This window comes from Pristis pectinata, chromosome 28 (genome assembly GCF_009764475.1).
Source record: "Pristis pectinata isolate sPriPec2 chromosome 28, sPriPec2.1.pri, whole genome shotgun sequence".
Lineage (NCBI taxonomy): Eukaryota > Metazoa > Chordata > Chondrichthyes > Rhinopristiformes > Pristidae > Pristis > Pristis pectinata.
The window spans coordinates 24,541,836-24,562,431 of NC_067432.1; the positions used below are offsets into that span (position 1 = coordinate 24,541,836).

The following is a 20,596-nucleotide window of genomic DNA, read 5'->3' on the forward strand; positions in this document are numbered from 1 at the left end:
GTTGGCACTGCTGCCTCACAGCTCCCAAGACCTGGGTCCAACCCAGACCTCGGGTGCCAGCTGTGTGGAGATTGTATGTTCTTGGCACCATGTGGGTTTCCTCCAGGTGCTCCAGTTTCCTGACACATTCTAAATATGTGCTGGTAGGTTAAAAGGTTGCTGTAAATGATCTCTTAATGTAGGTTAATGGCAATATATAATCAAGAGGAGTTGAGAGTCACATATGAGAGGGAATAAGTTACAAGGAATTCAGGAGAGGGGGAATGGGATTGCTCCCCTGGGAGACGGCGGGGACTGGATGGACCACCTTCTGTATCGTTGTAAGGTCAGGAGCCCTACCCCACTTTCAGATGAGCCCTCCTGCAGATTGTCCATCAGACCACCAAACATCGCTGAGTTGATCATTACTGTTTGTAACGGTGTTATTGGAACTCTGGCCCTGCCCAAAACCGGCGGAGATGGAATACTGGGCCGGGGCTGGTTGTGAGATGACCCGGGACCGGTCCGGTGGTGGCCTGGGGCTAGTTGTGGGATGGCCAGGCGCTGGTGAAATGCTTGTCCGGGGCTAGTTGTGAGATGGCCCGGGACCGGTCCGGTGGTGGCCCGGGGCTAGTTGTGGGATGGCCAGGAGCTGGTGGAATGCTTGTCCGGGGCTCACCCTGTAGTAGCCCGGGGCTAGTTGTGTATTGTCACGTGGTTTATTTGGTTATCGCCCTGGACTAGTCGGTTGCACCATTGCTGATGGAAGGTTAGTCCGGGGATGGTCGTAGCTCGGCCCGGGACTAGCGACGGCTCGGACCGGTGGGTTGGGCCGGGACTAGCCCGCCATCCTGCCCCGGTGACTCGCACTCCGAGCCGGACCCAGTCCGCCTGCCCTCTGTCTCCTCCCACGTCTCCACGCCCACTTCCTCATTCCGCAGCCCTCCTGCTCCAGGCTTCCTCCAGCGGCCCGCCGGCCGCCCCGACTCCCAGCGGCACCACAGGTAAACGGGAGCGGCGGCCGGGAGCCCCGGGGCAGCGCCTACCGCGCCGGGCGGGGTGGGGGCGCGGCTGGGAGCCCCGGGGCAGCGCCTACCGCGCCGGGCGGGGTGGGGGCGCGCCGGGGGCAGATGTTCTGACCTGCCGCCTCGCCTTGTCCCATTTCCAGCCGGGGCAGAGGTTCATTGGCAGTCTGGCCCCAGAAGCAAACTGTCCGCCAGGCTGCTGCTAGAACTTTTGGGGAGGGCTGGCACACTTCAGAACATCTGGACGTCAGTGATACCCTGCGTGTTCACCGCTGTTCCAGCACATTCACCTTGCCCTGCTGCCGGAGACGTTTCTCCCCGGGTTCCCTCTGCAGTAACGAAAGGCCCTTCTCCCGGAGGTTTGAGCGAACGCACGTTGTTCCATGCTGGGGAATTATCATCAAAACAGATGATGCTGGACTCCCCAGGTACTGGGGATGTGGGAGTGGGGCCAGAGAAAGGTTTAACCATCACTGAGTGCTGCACATCCCAGTGCAACAGCTGGAGGCTCGGATAGGTGAATGCCCTGGCCAAGCACTGGTTACAGGTGCTCCCGGACACTGAGTCACGATCCCTGAAGGAGCCCGAGTTCCAGCTGGGGAATTTTAGGGAAGTCTCCTCCTTGCTGTTCGGTAATGACCGAATCATTCATTGAGGCGCTAATAAGATGAACCCATGCGCACTGACTAGAGGACATGCATGAAGGCGAGGCGGGGAAAGTTTAATGGAGATGTGCGGGGTAAGTTTTTTGTACGTAGGGAGTAGTAGGTACCGGGGATGGTGGTGGAAGCAGTGGTGTTTAAGAGGCTTTTAGATGACCCATGGAGGGATATGGATCATGTGCAGGCAGAAGAGATTTAGTTTAATTTGGCATTGTGTTTGGCACAGACATCGTGGGCCGAAGGGCCTGTTGCTGTGCTGTACGGTTCTATATTCTAACTGAGCAGGTGTTTAAGAATCTGACAGAAAAAAAGCAAAATACTGGAACCGTGAAACACAGGAAAAAATGAGGAAATCCGTGAAGAAGGAAGCAGAGTGAACATTTCTGGTTAGTCTTGAAAGGCCAATAACTTGAAACGGTAAATCTGTGCTGCTTCTCCAAATGCTACTTGCACATCATTCTGAGTGGAATGTATGTCCTCCTATAACAGACAATCTGCTGCAGAATCTCAGTGGGTCGAGCAGCATCTGTTGGGGTGGGTGGGTGGGGGGGGGGGGAAGGTGAGGAATTGCTGTCGTTTCGGGTCAGAACCCTGCATCAGGAATGTTGTTACTCCACGTCCTAGTGTCTGCAGGCTCCTGTGTCTCCATGTATGTGCTGCTGATGGGATGGACTGCTTTGAATGAGTTTCTTTCTGCTATTGACTGCTTGTGATGTATTTTCATCCCTCCTACATGACCTCTAAAAATGGATTATTTGGTTATTATCTGTTGCTGTTGTGGGATCTTGCTGTGCATAAATTCACTGGTGCTGTGCCCAGATGTAGTTCATTCTCACACTGGCCTTGTAAAAGTAGTGATGCGTTGTGTCCGCTTGAACTGTTGTAGTCCGCGTTACAGGTTCTTCAAGTGCTGTTGGTTAGAAAGTTCCAGAACTTTGATCCAATGATGACAATAGAAGGAATTGTGTGTCCAAGTTGTAAGTGAGGAGAACAGAAAGGAAGGTGAATGAATTGATGTCCCCTGCACTGCCACCCCTAACCTCCAAGGCATTAGCGACTGTATGTTTGTGGTGGTAGCCCTCTCTGTTGCCTCACTCACTGGCTCCAGGGATTTGATTCTAGACATAGTATTGCCAATACCACCCTAGCACTGACTAGGACCCCACCCCTGGAGCCCCACCACTTATTGTTGCTTTGTCTGACTGATCCACAAAGTGATCCCTGTTTGTGTGTCCGTGCTCGAGTTAATAGGAGTGGTCACATCAAATATTTTCTTTTAATCGAGAGTGTGCTGCTTTAACTAAAAAAAACAATAAGTATTAGAAACCAAAAACATAATGCTGTAACTAGCTGGCAGGTGAGGCATTCATGCGGAGAGAGAGACGGTTTGGATGACCTTTGATCAGAACTGTAAAAAAAAACTGGAGATATAAAAGCTTTTAATCAAGGCAAGGACAGGGTAAGTAGCAAGAGAAGGAAAAAAAACAAGAGGACGTTTTGTTCTAGGGTGGATTCAAGAATAATGACATGACATAAAAAAAGATGATGCAAAAGCAAGTGATCTTTTTAATACATGAATAGGATTTGGTTGTCACTGGCAAGGCTTGCACCTATTGCCCATGCTTCACTGCCCTTGAGAAGCTGCTGGTGAACCACGTATGGGGAAGATGCTCCCACAGCGCTGTTGGGGAGAGAGTTTCAGGATTAAGACCCAGTGACAATGAAGCTTCATGTGTGTTGATGGAGCTGTACTCATCCAGGCAAGTGGAACCTATTCCACCATCTTGCTGAATGGCCTTGCTGACAACTGCAAGGCTTGGAGGAGTCAGGAGGAGAGCCTTTGATCTGCTGTTGCAGCCAGGTAAATCTTTGGCCACTGATGACCCCCAAAGACACCAGTGGTAAAGACCATTGAATTTCCTGGATCGACGGTTACATTCCTCTTGAGGAAATAGCCTGGCATTTTTGTGGCTGATTATTACTTGCCAGGAAGCAGCCCATACCTGAATGTTGACCAAGACTTGAAGCATGCATGGAGAGTTATGAATGGAATTGAGCGTTGGGCAATCATCAACAAACATCCCCACTTCTGCCTGTATGATGAACTTTTTGTTATGAAGCATCTGAAGATGGCTCAGGTAAAGAAATAAAAGCTGGGTCTGGAGGAACTGTGGCAGGTAACCGCAGAACCATCATCAACATTTACTCGTCAAAGATTAGGAGCAGCGATTACAATTAGAAATTGCCAGGTTACAAGATTGCACAGTGTCTAATGGAAAGATGAGGCACCATTCCTTGAGCTTCAGTTGAACCCCATATGTACCATCTAAGAGGTGAAAGACAGATTGGGGGGGGTGTCATTGGATCCTGAGGGCACGTACCACCAGACTTAAGGACAGCTTCTACCCCACTGTGATAAGACTATTGAACTGTTCCCTTATACGATGAGATGGACTCTGACCTCACGATCTACCTTGTTGTGACCTTGCACCTTATTGCACTGCACTTTCTCTGTAGCTGTGACACTTTACTCTGTACTGTTATTGTTTTTACTTGTACTACATCAATGGACTCTGTACTAACTCAATGTAACAGCACTGTGTAATGAATTGACCTGTACAATCGGTATGCAAGACAAGTTTTTCACTGTACCTTGGTACAAGTGACAATAATAAACCAATACCAATATCAAAATGACAAACAACTGGAAGATCAGGTCATGATTCTGGACTGGAGAAGATGTACTGCAAAACAGATGAGGCAGCATCGTGACACTCAATGAATAGGTACAGCGACATATGTTTTCAGTTGGAGGCAGTGTTTGGGGATCTGAGTGACAGGTGATGCAAATCCTGCTCTACACTTGCAAGATAAGGGAAGGTACTGTGGTAGGACAGTTGATAATGGTGGTAACAGTACAAAGGACCATCATTGTTACTTTGTAGGGCTGAAAGGATTCTGCCTTACAGGTTGTGAATTATCAACACTTCCTATTTACGTTTCAGATTTCCAGCACCAGCAGTATTTTGCCCTACGTCAGGGTTTAATTCACTGCCACCCTTCATAGAATGCCCTTCTGGAAGTTCTGCTCTTTTCTGTGTTTTGTCTTTTACTGAGAATTATAGCATCACTACAGCAAGAGAGAGCCTGTACATGGGACAGTTCTGAGAGTCCAGTTACCCCACTCTTTCTGTAGTCCCCCAAGTTATCTTCCATCAAGTTTTAACCCAACTCCCTTTGGAAGGCCATGATGCCACCACCCTATACCAGTGAGTTCCAGATCTTAACATCCTTGCCTCTTTGGGGGGAAAAAAAAGTCTTCTTGCATCCTGTCTGTGCTTTTTGCCCTTCACTTTAAGCCTCTGTCTTCTGACCTTTGAAGAATATGCTAATGGAACAGTTCTCTCTGTTCACCCTGTCTAAATCTGCCATCATCTTGTCCACTTCTATCAAATCTCTTCACCGTTTTTGTTCTAAGGTGAACAACTCCAGTCTAACCTTGCCCTCATCCCTGGAACTACTCTGGTAAGTATTTTCTGCACTCTCTGTAGGACCTTCCCATCCTTTCTCTAGTTCAGTAACCAGAGTAGGATGCAATACTTCAGTCATGGCTTAACAAAACCTCTCTGCTTTCAGATTCATAAAAATTTACAACACAAAAGGTGATGTGGTCCATTGCGTTTGCTGGTCAAAAAAGATCAACTCAGCTTAGACCTACCTGCCAGCATTGAGTCAGTAGCCCTGCAGCTCGCAGCTCTTCAAGTACCCTCCCATGTTAAATGTGGTGAAGGTTTCTGGTTTCTGTCTTCCAGCTGTGGGTTCCAGAACCTTGTCACCTTCTAGGTGGGGAAAAGAAATTCTTATCTCCTCTAATCCTTCCAAATATTACTTTAAATCTCTGCCTCCCTGCTTTATGACCCATCTGCTTATGAAAATGGTTTCTTTTTACTCCATCTGGGCCCCTCACAATGTTATACACCTCAACTAAGTTTCCTGTCAGCCTCCAACAAATATAACCCCAGCTTGTTATTTCTGTCCTCATTGCTACAATTCTGGCAACATCTTCATAAATCCCCCCTGCACCTTCTCCAGCGCAATCTCTTTCCTGTAATGTGAATAGAACCCTATGTAGTGCTCAAGCTGTGGTCTAACTAGCGTTGTGTGTAGTCCCAGCATAACCTCCCTACTTTTATTTCCTAAGCTTTGGTTAATAAAGCAAAGCATCACCTCGCACTTCTCTGCATTGAATTGCTTTTGCCGCTTTTTTGCTCACATGATCAGATAATCTATATCATTCTGCAATCTAAAGTCTCCCCAGTGTTTCCAACAAAACCTAATCCCCTACCATTTGTACTCAGTGACTCTATATAATGCTCAGGATTCTATATGCTTTGCTAACTGCTCACAAAAACCTTTTTAAAAAATTCATGGAAATAAATGGATGGTCTTTTTGTTCTTGCACACAGTGCTATTTGGTTTATATTGTCTTGCCTTGTTCTTTCTGCCAAAGTGTATTACCTCACACATACCTGCCACTTGGCTGATCATTCTGCGCGGTCTGCCTGTATCCTCTTGCCTTGGTTCCAGCATCAACCAGTGGCAAAACACCATTATTCACTGATCACTGGCAAACACCTTTATTTACCAATCTCCAGTCTGAAAATAATCCATTGACTCCTTTATTCTAATGGTCTCAACTTTGCTAATGAGCCTTTTACCCAGAACTTGCAAAATACCTTGTAAAATTCCATGAAGGCAACATCCACTTCATCAACCTTGCCTTCCAAGAAGGACTAGTAGCAGGTAAAGCACGTAATTAGGAAAGCTAACAGAATGTTATTGTTTGACACTAGGGGAACTGATACAAAAGGTAGGGAGGTTACGCTTCATTTATAAAGGATCACACTGTGTATTGGTACCCTTATTTTAAAAAGATGCTAATGTATTGGAAGTAGTCCAGAGAAGGTTTACTAGACTAATACCTGGAATGGGCAGGTTGTCTCATAGGAGAGAGTGGACAGGCTAGGCTTGTATCCACTAGAGCTTAGTAGAGTGAGAGGGGACCTGATTGGAACAAGGAAGATTGTGAGAAGCTGGATCTCTTGTACAATAAAGATGAACTCTTGATCTCTCAATCTACCTTGTCATGGCCCTTGCACCTTATTTGTTTACCTGCACTACACTTTCTCTGTAATGGTAACTGTAACACTGTATTCTGCATTCTGTAATTGCTTTTTCTTTTGTACTACCTTGATGTGCTTAAGTTTTGGAATGATCTGTATGGATGGCATGCAAAACAAAGATTTTCACTGTATCTTTGTACTTGTGACAAAATAAACCAATTACTAGGGTGGATGTGGAATGGATGTTTCCTCTTATGGCAGATCCTAAAATTAAGGGTCACTGTTTAAAAATAAGGGGTGACCCACTGGAGACAGAGGTGAGGGATCATGAGTTTTTGGAACTCTCTTCCTCAAAGGGTGGTGGAAGAAGTGTGTTTGAATTTTTTTTGCAGGGTTCAGAATTAGATTTATTATCACTGACATATGACATGGAATCTGTTGTTTTTGCAGTGGCAGTACAGTGCAAGACATAAAAATCTATAAATTACAAAAGTAAATCATGCAAAAAAAAAAGGGAATAATGGGGTAGTGTTTGTGGATTCATAAACCGTTCAGAAATCTGATGGTGGAGGGGAAGAAGCTGTTCCTGAATCGTTGAGTTGTGAAAGGTTACCGAGGGTGGATTGGAACGGGGAGTTGAGGGTACAATCAGATCAACGATGATCTTTACGAATGTGGACCGGACTTGAAGGTCTTTGGCTAATGGGGCAGTTGGCTGGGCATTGCAGCCAAAGTAAGTGCAAGAGTTCCCCAGGTGGAGATTATCCAGGAACATGGGTTGCACATTAACCCCCGAAAATGGATAGACTGTGGTCGTGTCCAGATTTGTGTCCAACAAAGAACTTGCCCACTTCGGGTTGGATGAGGGGCCACTGTTGACCTCCCCTCCCCACTGACCACCTTCACCCCTCCTCCCTCAGTCACTGTAACACATTCCCTCGTCACCCACTGACCGATCATCCCTTCCTCTTGCCCAGCAGCACCCTCCCACCAAACCTTCCCTTCCTCCCTCTGTGGCTACTTCCACCTCCTCCCCCTCACCCCCATTCAGTCAGTCTCTCCCCACCCCCTCAGCTCACCATTAGCCCTTTCCCTATCCAACAATGGTCTTCCCTTCTCCTGACCACTTTCAGCACCTTCCCCCTTAACCACTGTCAGCCCTTCCCTCCAGCTGCTGTCAGATACCTTTTTCCCCCACCCCCCTACCGACCTCAGCCCCCAACCACACCCCCGTACTTAACCAGGATGAAGGACATTCCCATCATTATATTGCTCACTTCATCAACCACTGACTGCTCTCATTGATTTTGTGAAACAACCTTCTGCCTGAGAAACCTCCAGCTACCCCTGGGAGTTCCACAGGATGCTGGTCCTCCCAGAGTATCTGACCTTGCAACAGCTCCGGCTGCACAGAACAATTAACCTGCAAAACTAAATAGTGTTTGGCTTCTTAACAGGGAGAAGATTATTGGAGTAAGACGGCGTTAGCGATTAACTGAGGACACTCTGGTTTCACCTCTGAGGTCAGTGAAGGAACCACTGCCAAGATGTACTGGGACGTCAGCCATGCAGACAACAGTGAGAACAGCATGGAACAGGAAACGGGTAAAGTGGAAACCATTTAAATATATATAGTGTGGGCATTTAATAAAATAATTTCATTGAATATTTATATTAATATCGTAATTAATTGTGGAAGAAAAGTTTCATTTGGACCACTTGGCTCCTGTTACTGACTCCAAACCCTCTCCAGCCATCTCAGTCTTGGCATTCTAGTTGACTCTGGGTGGAACTTGCCCATTTTCTCCTTCACTGAGAGCAACTGCTTCCATACATTGCCCATCGTTTCATTGCACGGCAACTCAGTAAAGTAAGAAAATTGACCATGGAAGTTCCAGGTAAAGAGTTAGTGGGGGTGAGAATTATTGGCGATGGGTGTTAGCCTGGTTCTTGGACATGGAGCACCATTCTGACGGTACGTGGGGGGTTTGGAGCGGAAGACCTCTGCACTCTGTTTCATCTACCAAGATTTTGAATTCTGTAGAGATTGGTTGAAATGTTCAGTTCAGGCCTGGACTGCAGTCTCTACCCTTCTTTGTTCACAAGAGTGCAGTGCTGTCTTACCTTGGGATTTGGTGAGGTGAAAGGAGGGGGAGATGTGTAGAAAGTCAGATGAGAATCGCAGGGGGTTAAAGAGAGCAGAAAGGCTGACTGCTCTTACAGACCTGCCATTATAATACTGTCTTTGGAGTTAAGCCTGTGTTGCAATGTACTGAACATAACTGCTGCAGCGTAGCTGTGGGGCAGCTTAAGTGAATAAGTCAAACAGTAATAGAGAAATATTGTCTGTAGCCTGTAAGTTTCAACCTCCTGTACTGTCCTATTGCCAAGGCAATTGAGTCCAGAATGCCCCTTCACAGTGAGTGTAACATCTTCTGAGTTTTTAACTCTTTAGTGTAATACCGCAAGGTTTTCTTACTAATTAACATTGAAATATGAGTTTCACAGACAAAGATTCAGGGAACCTTTGAGGGCAGTAGGATGACTCAGGGCTGAAAATGGCCAGTTCTTTAATATCAAAAGACATGAGCTAATAATTAGCTAACATCCTGTGTGGTGTTTGTGGTCCATCTTTCTTTCACTTTAGCACGGGACTTCCCTGACTGACCCCGCTGACAAAAAATAACTTCCTGTTCTCCTTCCCATGGTTATACAGATTGATAACAGCACCATTCATTTATCAGTTTCCCTCCGTGACACGTAATGAAAAGTTTGAAAATCCTTCAGGTCTGAAATTTCATGCTTCCTTCTCATTGAAACACAGGAGCAGGAGGAGGCCATTCAGCCCTTTGAGTCTGCTGTACCATTCAGTATGATGATGGCTGATCATCCATTGCAAAACCATATCCCTGCTCTCTGATATCCTTCGTGTCTAGAAATCTGACCATCTTCTTAAGTAAATCCAATGACTTGACCTCTTTGTTAGAGAATTCCACAGGTTTACTTCTAAGTGAAGAAATTGCTCCTCATCACAGTCCTAAATGTCTTACCCTGTATTTTGAGATTGTGACCCCTCATTCTTGACACCCCACCCAGTGGAAACATCCTTCCTGCATCCAGCCTGTCAAGCCCTTTAAGATGTTATGCCTTTCAATGAGATCTCGTCTCTAGATTATACAGGCCTACCCTGCCCGACCTCTGCTCATGCAACAGTGCTGCCATTCCGGGAATCAGTCTTGTGAACCTTTGCTGTGCTCTGTGTCAATATATCCATACGTAAGGGACCAAAACTGTGCACACTTTTCCAGATGTGATCTCGCCAAGGCACTATACAATTGTAGTAAGACATCTTGCTCCTGTACTCGAGTCCTCTTGCAATGAAGACCAACAAACCATTAACTACTTGATGTATTTGCATGTTTGCTTTTAGATATTTATTAGATATTTATTTATTAGTCACATGTACATCGAAACACACAGTGAAATACGTCTTTTTGCATTGCTAAGAATGTGTTGGGGGGTAGCCCACAAGTGTCGCTACTCTTCTGGCGCCAACGTAGCATGCTCACATCTTTGGAACGTCTTTGGAAGGTGGGAGGAAACCGGAGCACCCAGAGGAAACCCACGCAGACACGGGGAGAACATACAAACTTATTACAGGCAGCAGTGGGAATTGAACCCAGGTCGCTGGCACTGTAATAGCGTTACGCTAACTGCTATACTAGTGACTTGTGTACAACAACATTCAGATCCCTTTTACATATAAGCATTTCCCAATGTATCACTATTCAAATAATATCCTTCCTTTGCGTTTTTCCTACCAATGCTTTTTCTAAGAGACATTAAGACAGGCGCATGAACGGTCAGGGAATGGAGAGATATAGACCATGTGCAGACCATTGAAATTAGTTTAAATTGGCATCATGGTTGGCACAGACATTGTGGGCCAAAGGGCCTGTTCCTGCGCTGTACTGTTCTATGTTCCACGTAGCCAGGTGGATAACTTTACACTTAGACTTGTCAAACATGACTTTCCTTTCATTCATGTTATACTGCATTGGTCAACTGTTTCAACTTGTCTAAATCTCCTTGGAGCCTCTTTGTATCCTCCCCGCAGTGGACAATCCCACCTGGTTTTGTGGTGCTGGCAAACTTAGAAATATTACATTCGGTTCTGTCTACCATTCTTTGATGTATATTTTGAATAGCTAGGGCTCAAGCACTGATCCCAGCAGCACCCCATAAGTCATATCCTGTCACCCTGGGGGGGAAAAAAAGTTATTCCTCTTCTCCGTTTCCAGTCTGTCAACCAATTTTCAATATTTATATTGCCTTCAGCCCCATGTTTTAATTTTAGAAACAAAGAAAATGGTAGAAATAGACCATTCAATCTGATCAACCCTGATCCTCTATCTCAATATCTCATTGCTTTCTGTCCCTGTATTCCTTGATGCCTCTTTATGCAACTTCATGTGTGGGACTTTATCAAACGCCTGCTGAAAATCCAGCTGAACCACCTCAACTGGTTTCTCCTCTATTCTACTAGTTATGTTGTCGAACTCCAGCAGATTTGCTAAACATGATTTCACTTTCATACATCTATGCTGACTTTGTAAAAGTCTGTTGATATTGTCTATGTATGCTGTTATTGCATTCTTTATAACAAACTCTGGCATTTTCTCAACTATTAGGCTAAATAGTTTTAGTTTCCTGTTCTCTCTTCCTTTTTTTTAATATTGGGGTTAAAACCAATCTGCAGGACCAGTTTCAGCATTTACAGAATTTTGGAAGATGTCTATTATTTTCGTGGCTTTAATACTCTGGGATACAGTCCTGCTCCAATTCATCCCATTATAGGAACATAGAAACTAGGAGCAGGAGATGGCCATTCAATCCTTCAATATGGCTCCAGCATTCCATGTGATCATAGTTGATCCTCCAAATTCAGTCCCCTGTTCCAGCATTCTCCCCATATCCCTTGATCCCTCTAACTCTAAGAACAATATCTAACTCCTCCTTGACCATATTTAATGATTTGGCTTCAACTACTGTGTGGTAGAGACTCCCACAGATTTACCACTCCCTGTCAGAAGAAATTTCTCCTCATCTCAGTCCTAAACGATTCACCTCTTAACCTTAGACTGTCACCCTAGGTCCTGGTCTCCCTGGCCACTGGGGGCATCCTTCCTGCACCGAATCTATCCAGTCATCTTAGAATTTAGTAGGTTTTGATGAGATCCCTTCTCAATCTCCTAAACTCCAGGGAATACAGGGATAATTGACTCAATCTCTCTTCATACATCAGTCTTGCCATCACAGGAATCAGTCTGGCGAACCTTCATCACTTACTTCCAAGGACAACCTTCCTTGGATAAGGAGACCAAAACTACACAGAATGCTCAAGGTGCAGTCTCACCAAGGTCTTGTACAATTGCCACAAGACATCTCTGTTCCTGTACTTGAATCCTCTCGCTAGGAAAGACGCCTTAACCATCTGCTGCATCGCATTCTTTCAGCAACTGGTTCATAAGGTCTCGTCACACCTCCTGCATTTCTAATCTATCACCATAAAGAAGATGATCTCCCCTGTTATTGCCATCAAAGTGGATAACCTCAAATTTATCCACAGAATACTGCATTATGAGCCCTCCGGTCCTGCGACTGTTCAGGATGCTGCAGTGTACACAGTCAGTACTAAACAGGCTGTTAGTCCTGGAATGAGCAACAGGAACAGATTACAAGGAAATGCTCTGAGAAATAGTCTTAGAGTAATACAGCACGGAAACAGGCCCTACGCTGACCATGGTGCCGACGAAGCTAGTCCCATTTGCTTGTGTTTGGCTCTTATCCCCTTAAACCCATCCTATCCATGTACTTTGCAGGCTGCCCCCAGAATATTTTATGCAAAAGATATATTTCACTCCGTGTTTCAATGTACATGTGACTAATAAAGAAATCTTATCCAAATGTCTTTTAAATGTTGTTATTGTACCTGCCTTAACCAGTTTCTCTGGCAGCTCATTCCATATATGCTCCACCCTCTGCGTGAAGAAGTTGCCTCTCAGGTCCTTTTTAAATCTTTCCCCTCTCACCCTACACCTATGCCCTCTAGTTTTTAGTTCCCCTTCCCTGGAGAAAAAGAATGTGAATTCACCCTGTCTATACCCCTCATGATTTTATGAATGATTAGAAATAAGAAGTCAAGTAGAGAGAGGCGAAGTGCCAGGACCTGATTGGATATACCCATGGATATTGGATGAGTTGCAGAGGCTCTGAAAATCAGATTTTAGGGTTGTGTGGAGATGTAAGAGAAGTCCTGAGAAGGGTTGTGTGGAGATGTAAGAGAGGTCTGTGTGGCTCCTGTTTCAGTGCCACAACATCCTCCTACAGGGTGTGGTGTTGACTCGTCTATTGCTCCATTCACGCAGAAGAAAAAAGACTGAAATTGTGGAAAGAGCCGAGGCCTGAGCTGGTCTAACTGGATTCTTAGAATCTGCAGCCAGCACCCCAAGGCAGGGTGAAAAAAGGATCTTCATTCATTTAGCACCCTCCACAACAAGGGGGTGCCTCAAAGTGCTTTGCCACCAGTGAAACAGCTTTGAAGTCGAGTCATTACCACATTTTAGGAAATGTGCAGTCAATTTGCACAAAAATAGCAGCCACATACAGCAGTGTAGTAATGTGCTGTTGGTTGATGGCTGTTCGGGATCATGTCAGCTATAACAGTATGAAAGTAATGCACAAATGGCTCTCAATTAGTGGGCATGGAGCAGCCTAACCATCATTCCTACAAAGTGCCGAGTGTAATAACCCAATTAATTCATCGGTAGTCACAGAGAAAAGAGCACCCTTAGTGTGTTCCAACCTCTGCCCAATGCCAGGGCTGGCTGCATGTGGCCAAATCAACATTTTCCACAACTTTAAATGAAAATGCTCAGTAACTCCACCCCTTTCTGCTAGAAATGAAATGGATGAACACACTTGGCCCAACATACATGTGCTAACCCTTTTCATCTCTTTATTTTGTTTGACAATTACTTATAAATCTGTGCCCTCAGGTTGTTGACCGTGGAACCAGTTTCCCCTTATTTATGCAAGAGTCCTCCTGAGTTTCCATTTCCTGTTCCAGTGCTGTAGTGACTGTGAATCATGGGGAAAAATAAAAATCTTGGAAAATATGAGTTGGGGAAAACTGCCAGAATAGGGTTGAATGAAATTTGGAAAGGGAGTTGTCCTTTCCAATGCTAAGAATAAATATGACTAAACTTTGTGTAGGAAAACCATGACTAAAGTTAGAATTATTGTTCAAAGTACTTCAAAACAATCTCAAGGTTTCCAAACTACTTCAGTACAACTTTTCAGTCAAAAACATCAATCTCGTAGAAATTCCCTAGTAGACAGATTATTGCATTCAGCCTTATCTCTGAACTTCAAGTGTTTTTTTTAACCGATTATTGTGTGCCTTTTTTGGAAAAAAAAGACTTGATTCTTCTGGTTACTAAAAGGGGAAGTTGTAACCAGGAACTGAAAGGCCTGTGTGATCTGGCGCAAAATAACTGTTCAACAGTGAAAGTCGCGGTAGAGTCTCCCAGTTTGGATGCACCAGGCAAGCTTGTACATCTGGGATTTGGACACTAGCTGACTGCTTTTTGGCCTGTGTTCATGAGGCAGGCCGATGGCTGTGACTGCAGCCTCACCCTTGGACTTCCAAACTCCCTCCTGTACAATTCGTGAAGCTGATAATATCACAGAGTTTGCTCACTGAGTCTGACGAGAAACAATAGGAGCGAGACGTTGTTGACAGGTGCATTTGTTCCACCGTAAATGGGAAAAGAACACTGCACATGTTGGAAATCTGAAATAAAAACAAAAGAAAGGTGCTGGACACGCTTAGCAGGTCAGATAGCACCTGTGGAAAGTTAACATTTTTCAAAGGCCCCTTGCCAGTTTTTCTACTGTTCCCCCATGAACTCCCCTAGTGGAAGAAAGTGGTGTAGTTGTGCTGCGGTAGACTTCAGCTGTGGGTGAACCTCAGTCCAGGTTTGTGATGGGAGCTGGGCTTTCTGATCCTCTGGGCTGTTAGACCCTGGCCCATGACTGCCCACATTCTCATCTGGTCCCTTGCTGGGGATCCCCGGAGATGATGAAATGTTGTCCCTTGGATTAGTAGGTGTTACAAGCTGCCTGTTTTACTCACCATTGATGCAGGGGTGAGAGAAACAAATCTTTCACTGGTACTATAGTGGACACTTTCTGCTGTGTTATACTCGTACTGAATGCATTAGCCACTGGACACCATTCCACTCAGACCAGTTTACTCTCACCTCTGCATTGATTATACATTATCTGAATCCACATGCCTGTGATCCTGCTGCAAACAAGTTTTTCATTGTACCTGCACCTCACTATACTTGTGCACATGACAATAAACTTGACTTGATGCCAATATTGGGTAAGATCCAAGGTAGATTTGCACATGATCTGTGGGTTTCCACAATGCACAGCTGTTACAATTGCAGCTGTCCATCCAAATAAAGGGAATTCCCTCCCCTCGCCTAGAATTTAGGCAGAGGGCAGAGCTTTGCTGGCATTCCCACTGGCCTTGGAAATGGGTGAGGGGAGAACCACCTCTGACATAAGGACTAAGGAGAGAAGTTCCCAAGCCAAGTTGAGAGGGGACACAGGGTGGGGATTTCAGGCTGGCTATGTGATCTGGAACTCTAGCGATTGTAAGAACCTCTATGGTTTTTATCAGCGCCATTAGTCGGACAGTGAATTACTCTGTAAAAGAAGAGTATTGTCCTCCTCGTCCTGATCTGGACAGATGTGGTACCAGCTAACTACTCAGAGACTCCACAGTATTAATTCTCAACTTCCTGTTCCTGCTTGCTTCCTTTCCTGAAATCCTCTTCACTATTTCTGTCTGCTGTTGTGAGTTTGTCCTTTGTATACCAAAAACCAACTGAAGGGTTAAGACCCAGAATGCACCCACTGTGCTGGAGGAGCAGAGAGACTAACAAGTGGTGAAAGGGTTAAGTTCTGAAGACAAGACTCTCAGTTACATGTGCTAGGTTTTGTGTTCCCTTGAATACAGAGGGAAAATTTATTCTGACCTTTTGGGAAGTGCTGAGTGGAAATTTTGTGCACTTAAGGAGGAAAGTGGATTGTAACACAGTCCCACTACCCATGAACCTGGCTCCCAGCAGGTTGCAAGTTCTGTGCTCTTCTGCTTCCTTAAAGAAAGGATGAAACATTGGAGCCAGTTTTGCGAATCGTTTGCAAAATATTCTTTTCCATCTGGGGGCAGTTTCCCCTCCACCTGGTCAGGGGGGGGGGGGCGGAGGGATGAAAACAATAAGGCAACAGTGGGTGATGAAGCAGGAGTGTGTGCCCTGTGTTACAGGAGAGGTTGTAAAGACTAGGTTGTGTGTTCAAAAATACAAATATATATATATATATATATATATACACACACACATACATATAGTGTTTATAATGTGTATACAATGATCTGATCTTAGGTCTCTGATCTCAGGGGGTGATAGGCATGGTGTGTAATGGATGAGAAAGCATTTCCCTTGGTTCAGCCTTCACTTTAGCACTAGGGTGAAGCCAGGAAGTACTACATCTCTCAGTTAATGGGGTTTTAAAGCTCTCTCAGCCTTTCCCAAAGTAAAAGCAATAGAATGTGGAGCAATCTTTGCTACCGGAGAAATTAAGTCTTAACAGAATAGCCATGATCCAGACTGAACTGCTCAAGGGACTGAATGGCCTTGTTAATGTATTCTGGTCTTGTACACTGGAACGTGCCTTTGGCAAATGATTCTGGTGTTTCCCAGTGTTTACTGGGTACGGTTCAGCCTGTGAACAATTTGCTCTTTATAAAGGGGCTGATGAATACATTAGAACCAAAGCACAAAGGAGCAGATTGTGGATGGAGGGATTGTCCAGATATAGGCCTGAATCAAACCTGTGAGAGAGGATGTAAACAGGAGTGGGCAGTACCTGTAGGTGACAGCAGTGTGCCACTCCCTGTACAGGCACTCAAACAAGGAAAGTCCCCATCCTTTTCCCTCTGTGGAGTGGGAGTTTTGCCAATCAGAGAACTAGAGAGTAATACAGCACAGAAACAGGCCGTTCAGCTCAATGCATCCATGCCAACCAAGATGCCCATCCAAGCTGGTCCCATTTCGCCTGCATTCCCCTCCCCCCGACCCCCACCCCCCCCACCCCCTGTGGAAGTGGGACCATTCCCCATCCCTTCCTCCTCTGTGGACTAAGATGTAGGAATCCCACCTTTCATGGGAAAATAGCCTTTTCCACATTTACAACATTTGGGAAAGGCCAATCCCAATCCCTGCCCTCACCCAGGGGAAAGTCCGACCCAGATCCTCAGTGTGGAGCCTGGGCAATTGTGGAGGAGCCCTGGCTTTGTCCGAGCAACTGTGTGTGAGTGATCGGTTTCCATCAGTGGACTTGCGAGGTGGAGGTAGTCTGTGTAATCTCTGTTGCTAATTGTGCCAGCAACCATCCTTTACCTGATTTAAAAAAAACTTTTGAATCCAAATTGCAAAGGAACATTTAATGATGCTGTGCTGTTGTGATTACCGGTAAATCTTCCAACCAACCAGGCCTGACTGTTAGGCTTGTCCTGATGTGCGCACACAGTATGGGCATTAGCTCTGCCTTTCTTCCTTACTTTATCCCAGTCCTGTTTTATATTTTAGAAAGAGTTTGCATGCTCCGTGCAGTGTACCTTTAGAAGCAACCTGGTGCAGCTTGCAAGGAGGGACCAGCCTTGGCCCTCTCCCACTGGGACAAGGTGGAGCCAGACCTGGCCTTCTCCCACTGGGATATAGAGAGGCCAGCCCTGGCCCACAGACTGGGACAATGAGGGGCCAACCCTAGCCTGACTACAGCTCCTCAACTGTACCAAACAGCCCCTGTATTCCCGGGGCCAGTATAACATTCTCATATATTATCAGAGACACCCTGATCTCACAAACAGTGTAGAACTCTGAGAATGTATAAGAGATGAATTGTCTATCCCACCCCGCAGTATAACTTACTGCCTCTAGAATTTAACAAGTATGGAAGTGCAGCTTATAAACAGGAAGTTGTAGACATATTGTGAAAGGCCTGTATCATCCAGTGTCTGTAAGTTCCCCTCCCAGTTGAACGCTATCCTGACCTGCAGGTGCTGGGAACAGCTGGAGGTCCCCATCCCACAGCAAGGTGTTGCTGCCTTCACCACATGGAGTGCAACAGGGACGAGGGCAGTTAGGGACGGGCAGTAAGTGCTGGCCTGTCAGTGACACCTATAGTCAATGGATGGATAAAGCTAAATGAAAGACTGGTAAAGAGAAATAGAAAAGCAGTGCACATTTTAAATGGAAAAGCAAACAGTTGCAGATGCTGGAAATCTGAAATAAAAAAAAATACAGGAAATGCTGGAAACACTCAGCAGGTCAGGCAGCATCTGGGGGGAGAGAAATAGGGTTAACGTTTCAGGTCAGTGATTCTTCAGTAGAACTCTTCTGATGAAAAGTTATAGATCTGAAACATTAATTATGTTTTTCTCTCCACAGATGTTGTCTGAACTGCTGACTGTTTTCAGCATTTTCTGTTTTTATTTTGTATTACTTCAGTAGGTATCAGTTTTATTTTTGAGTCACTAAAATATTGTTTGCCTTTAACATTCCCTGGTTTTCTGTAATTTGGATTAGTGCTTGGCAAGTAGCCTTTTACTTGTGGATTGGCGATCCTGTGGATTGATGCCTGGCACCAGAGGGGCCTGTGCAAGGCATGCCTAATATCCACAACAATAGCCTAGTGGAGGCTGAAGGGTGGATGTAGAAGGCGTCAGTTGAATACATCCCATGATAATGAAGACACACTCACCATGCAAACCAGTAGAGTGCTTCCCTCCTTTTGCGTGGTCTGCAGCAAGTTCCCCAGTGTATCACTGTAAGAATACCAGGCAAGAAGTGGGAGCAGAGTCAACTCAACCCTCAAACCTGCTCCAGCATTCGCGTTGGCCTTAACTTCACCTCCTAGAATCAATCCTGGAACCCTTGATTCCCCCACTCCTATAACCTAGATACCTACACTTCACCCTCCACATCTCTGGTTGTAGACTTCTAGAGGTTCGCTCTGATAAAACACTCCTCATTTCTGTCTGATGCTCTGCCTCCAGGGTCTAAGTTGCCTCCAGCAGGAGAGATCTATGTTGTCAATGTCACTCAGATTCTTATGTCTCAAAAAGAGCACCTCTCTCTCATTCTCCTTAACTCCAGCACCTACAGGCCCAATCCGTGTGAACCTTATTCATAAGACAACCCCACCTGCCAGGAATCTATCCAATGAAGCTTTCCTGTACTTCCTCCAAAGCAAAAGAAAGAAAATTATGTATACACTAAGGAAAAGAAATCACAATTTTCATGGTTTCTGGATGTACCAAATGGCTTGGAGACAATGAAATATTTTCGAAGTGAAATCACTTTTACATATAATTTTTGCCAACTGTAAACTCGTATCATGTCCCACATCGGCACGGCACAGCACAGTGGTGCAGCTGGTCGAGCTTCTGCCTCACAGCGCCAGTGACCCGGGTTCAATCCTGACCTGAGGCGCTGTCTGTGTGGAGTTTGCATGTTCTCCCTGTGACCATCCGAGTTTCCTCTGGATGATCTGGTTTCCTCCCACATTCCAAAAATGTGCAAATTGGGAGGCTAATTGGCCACTAAATTGCCCCTATTGTGTAGATGAGTGGTAGAATCTAGGGCAGTTGATGGGAATGTGGGGAGAATAAGATAGCTTAGGGTAGAATTAGTGTAAAAATGATGGTTGGCATGGACTCAGTGGGTTGAAGGGCCTGTTTCTGTGATGTACCTCTCTAAGAATATGACAAACTGCAATGTGATATTAATTTAATAACTGGGGAAAAAAAAGATGCTGGAGGAACTCAGCAGGCCGGGCAGCATCCGTGGAGAAAAATGTGGATTTCTGTCCCAAGCCTACTCTGGCCTTATTCCTCAACTTTCTCCACTATATCGATGACTGCATTGGTGCCACGTCTTGCATCCGTGTGGAACTCAACAGTTTCATAAATTTCGCCATTAATTTTCACCCAACTCTCCAATTCACTTGGACTATCTCTAACACCTCTCTCTCCTTTCTCGATCTCTCCATCTCCATCTCAGGAGATTCTTTATCCACCGACATCTACAAACCCACTGACACCACAGCTACCTTGATTACAGCACCTCTCACCCTACCTCTTGCAAGGATGCTATCCATTTTTCTCAGTTTCTCCGCTTCCGCCACATCTGCTCCCAGGTTGAGGCTTTCCACTCCAGGACATCAAAGATGTCCAACTTCTTTACTAACTGTGGCTTCCCCCTTACTGTGGTTGAGAGAGCTCGCACCTGCATCTCTGCCATTTGCTCTCTGCTCTCACCCCCACCCCTCCCAAACCCAACAGGGATAGGGTCCCCCTTGTCCTCACATTTCATCCCACCAGCCCATGTATTCAACACATCATTCTCCGCCACTTCCACCATCTCCAACGGGACCCCACCACCAAGCATATCTTCCCCTCCCCATCCCTTTCAGCCTTTCGCAGGGACTGCTCTCTCTGCAACTCCCTAGTTCGCAACTCCCTAGTTCACTCCTCCCTCCCCACCCATCCCGCTCCCACCCCGGGGTCTTTCCACTGCCCCCGCCATAGGTGTAACACCTGCTGCTACACCACCTCCATCCAGGGACCCAAACAGTCCTTTCAGGTGAGGCAGAGATTTACCTGCAC

At 45.7% G+C, this 20,596-nt stretch overlaps 1 protein-coding gene across 3 annotated transcripts in view; it reads left to right on the forward strand.

Moving 5' to 3' along the window:
• The first annotated feature begins 737 nt into the window (after positions 1-737).
• The window catches only part of lrrk1 (leucine-rich repeat kinase 1), a 139,487-nt gene continuing 119,628 nt past the window's right edge, over positions 738-20,596 (forward strand). Inside the window, exons 1-2 of one of the 3 annotated variants that reach the window (XM_052040605.1) lie at positions 738-983; positions 8,247-8,394. In XM_052040605.1, coding sequence (XP_051896565.1) covers positions 8,337-8,394 — 58 coding nt within the window. In that variant the 5' untranslated portion in view covers positions 738-983; positions 8,247-8,336. Of the gene's footprint in view, positions 984-1,274; positions 1,433-8,246; positions 8,395-20,596 lie in introns of those variants that run through there. The other 2 variants (XM_052040607.1, XM_052040606.1) reach the window with 2 other exon arrangements.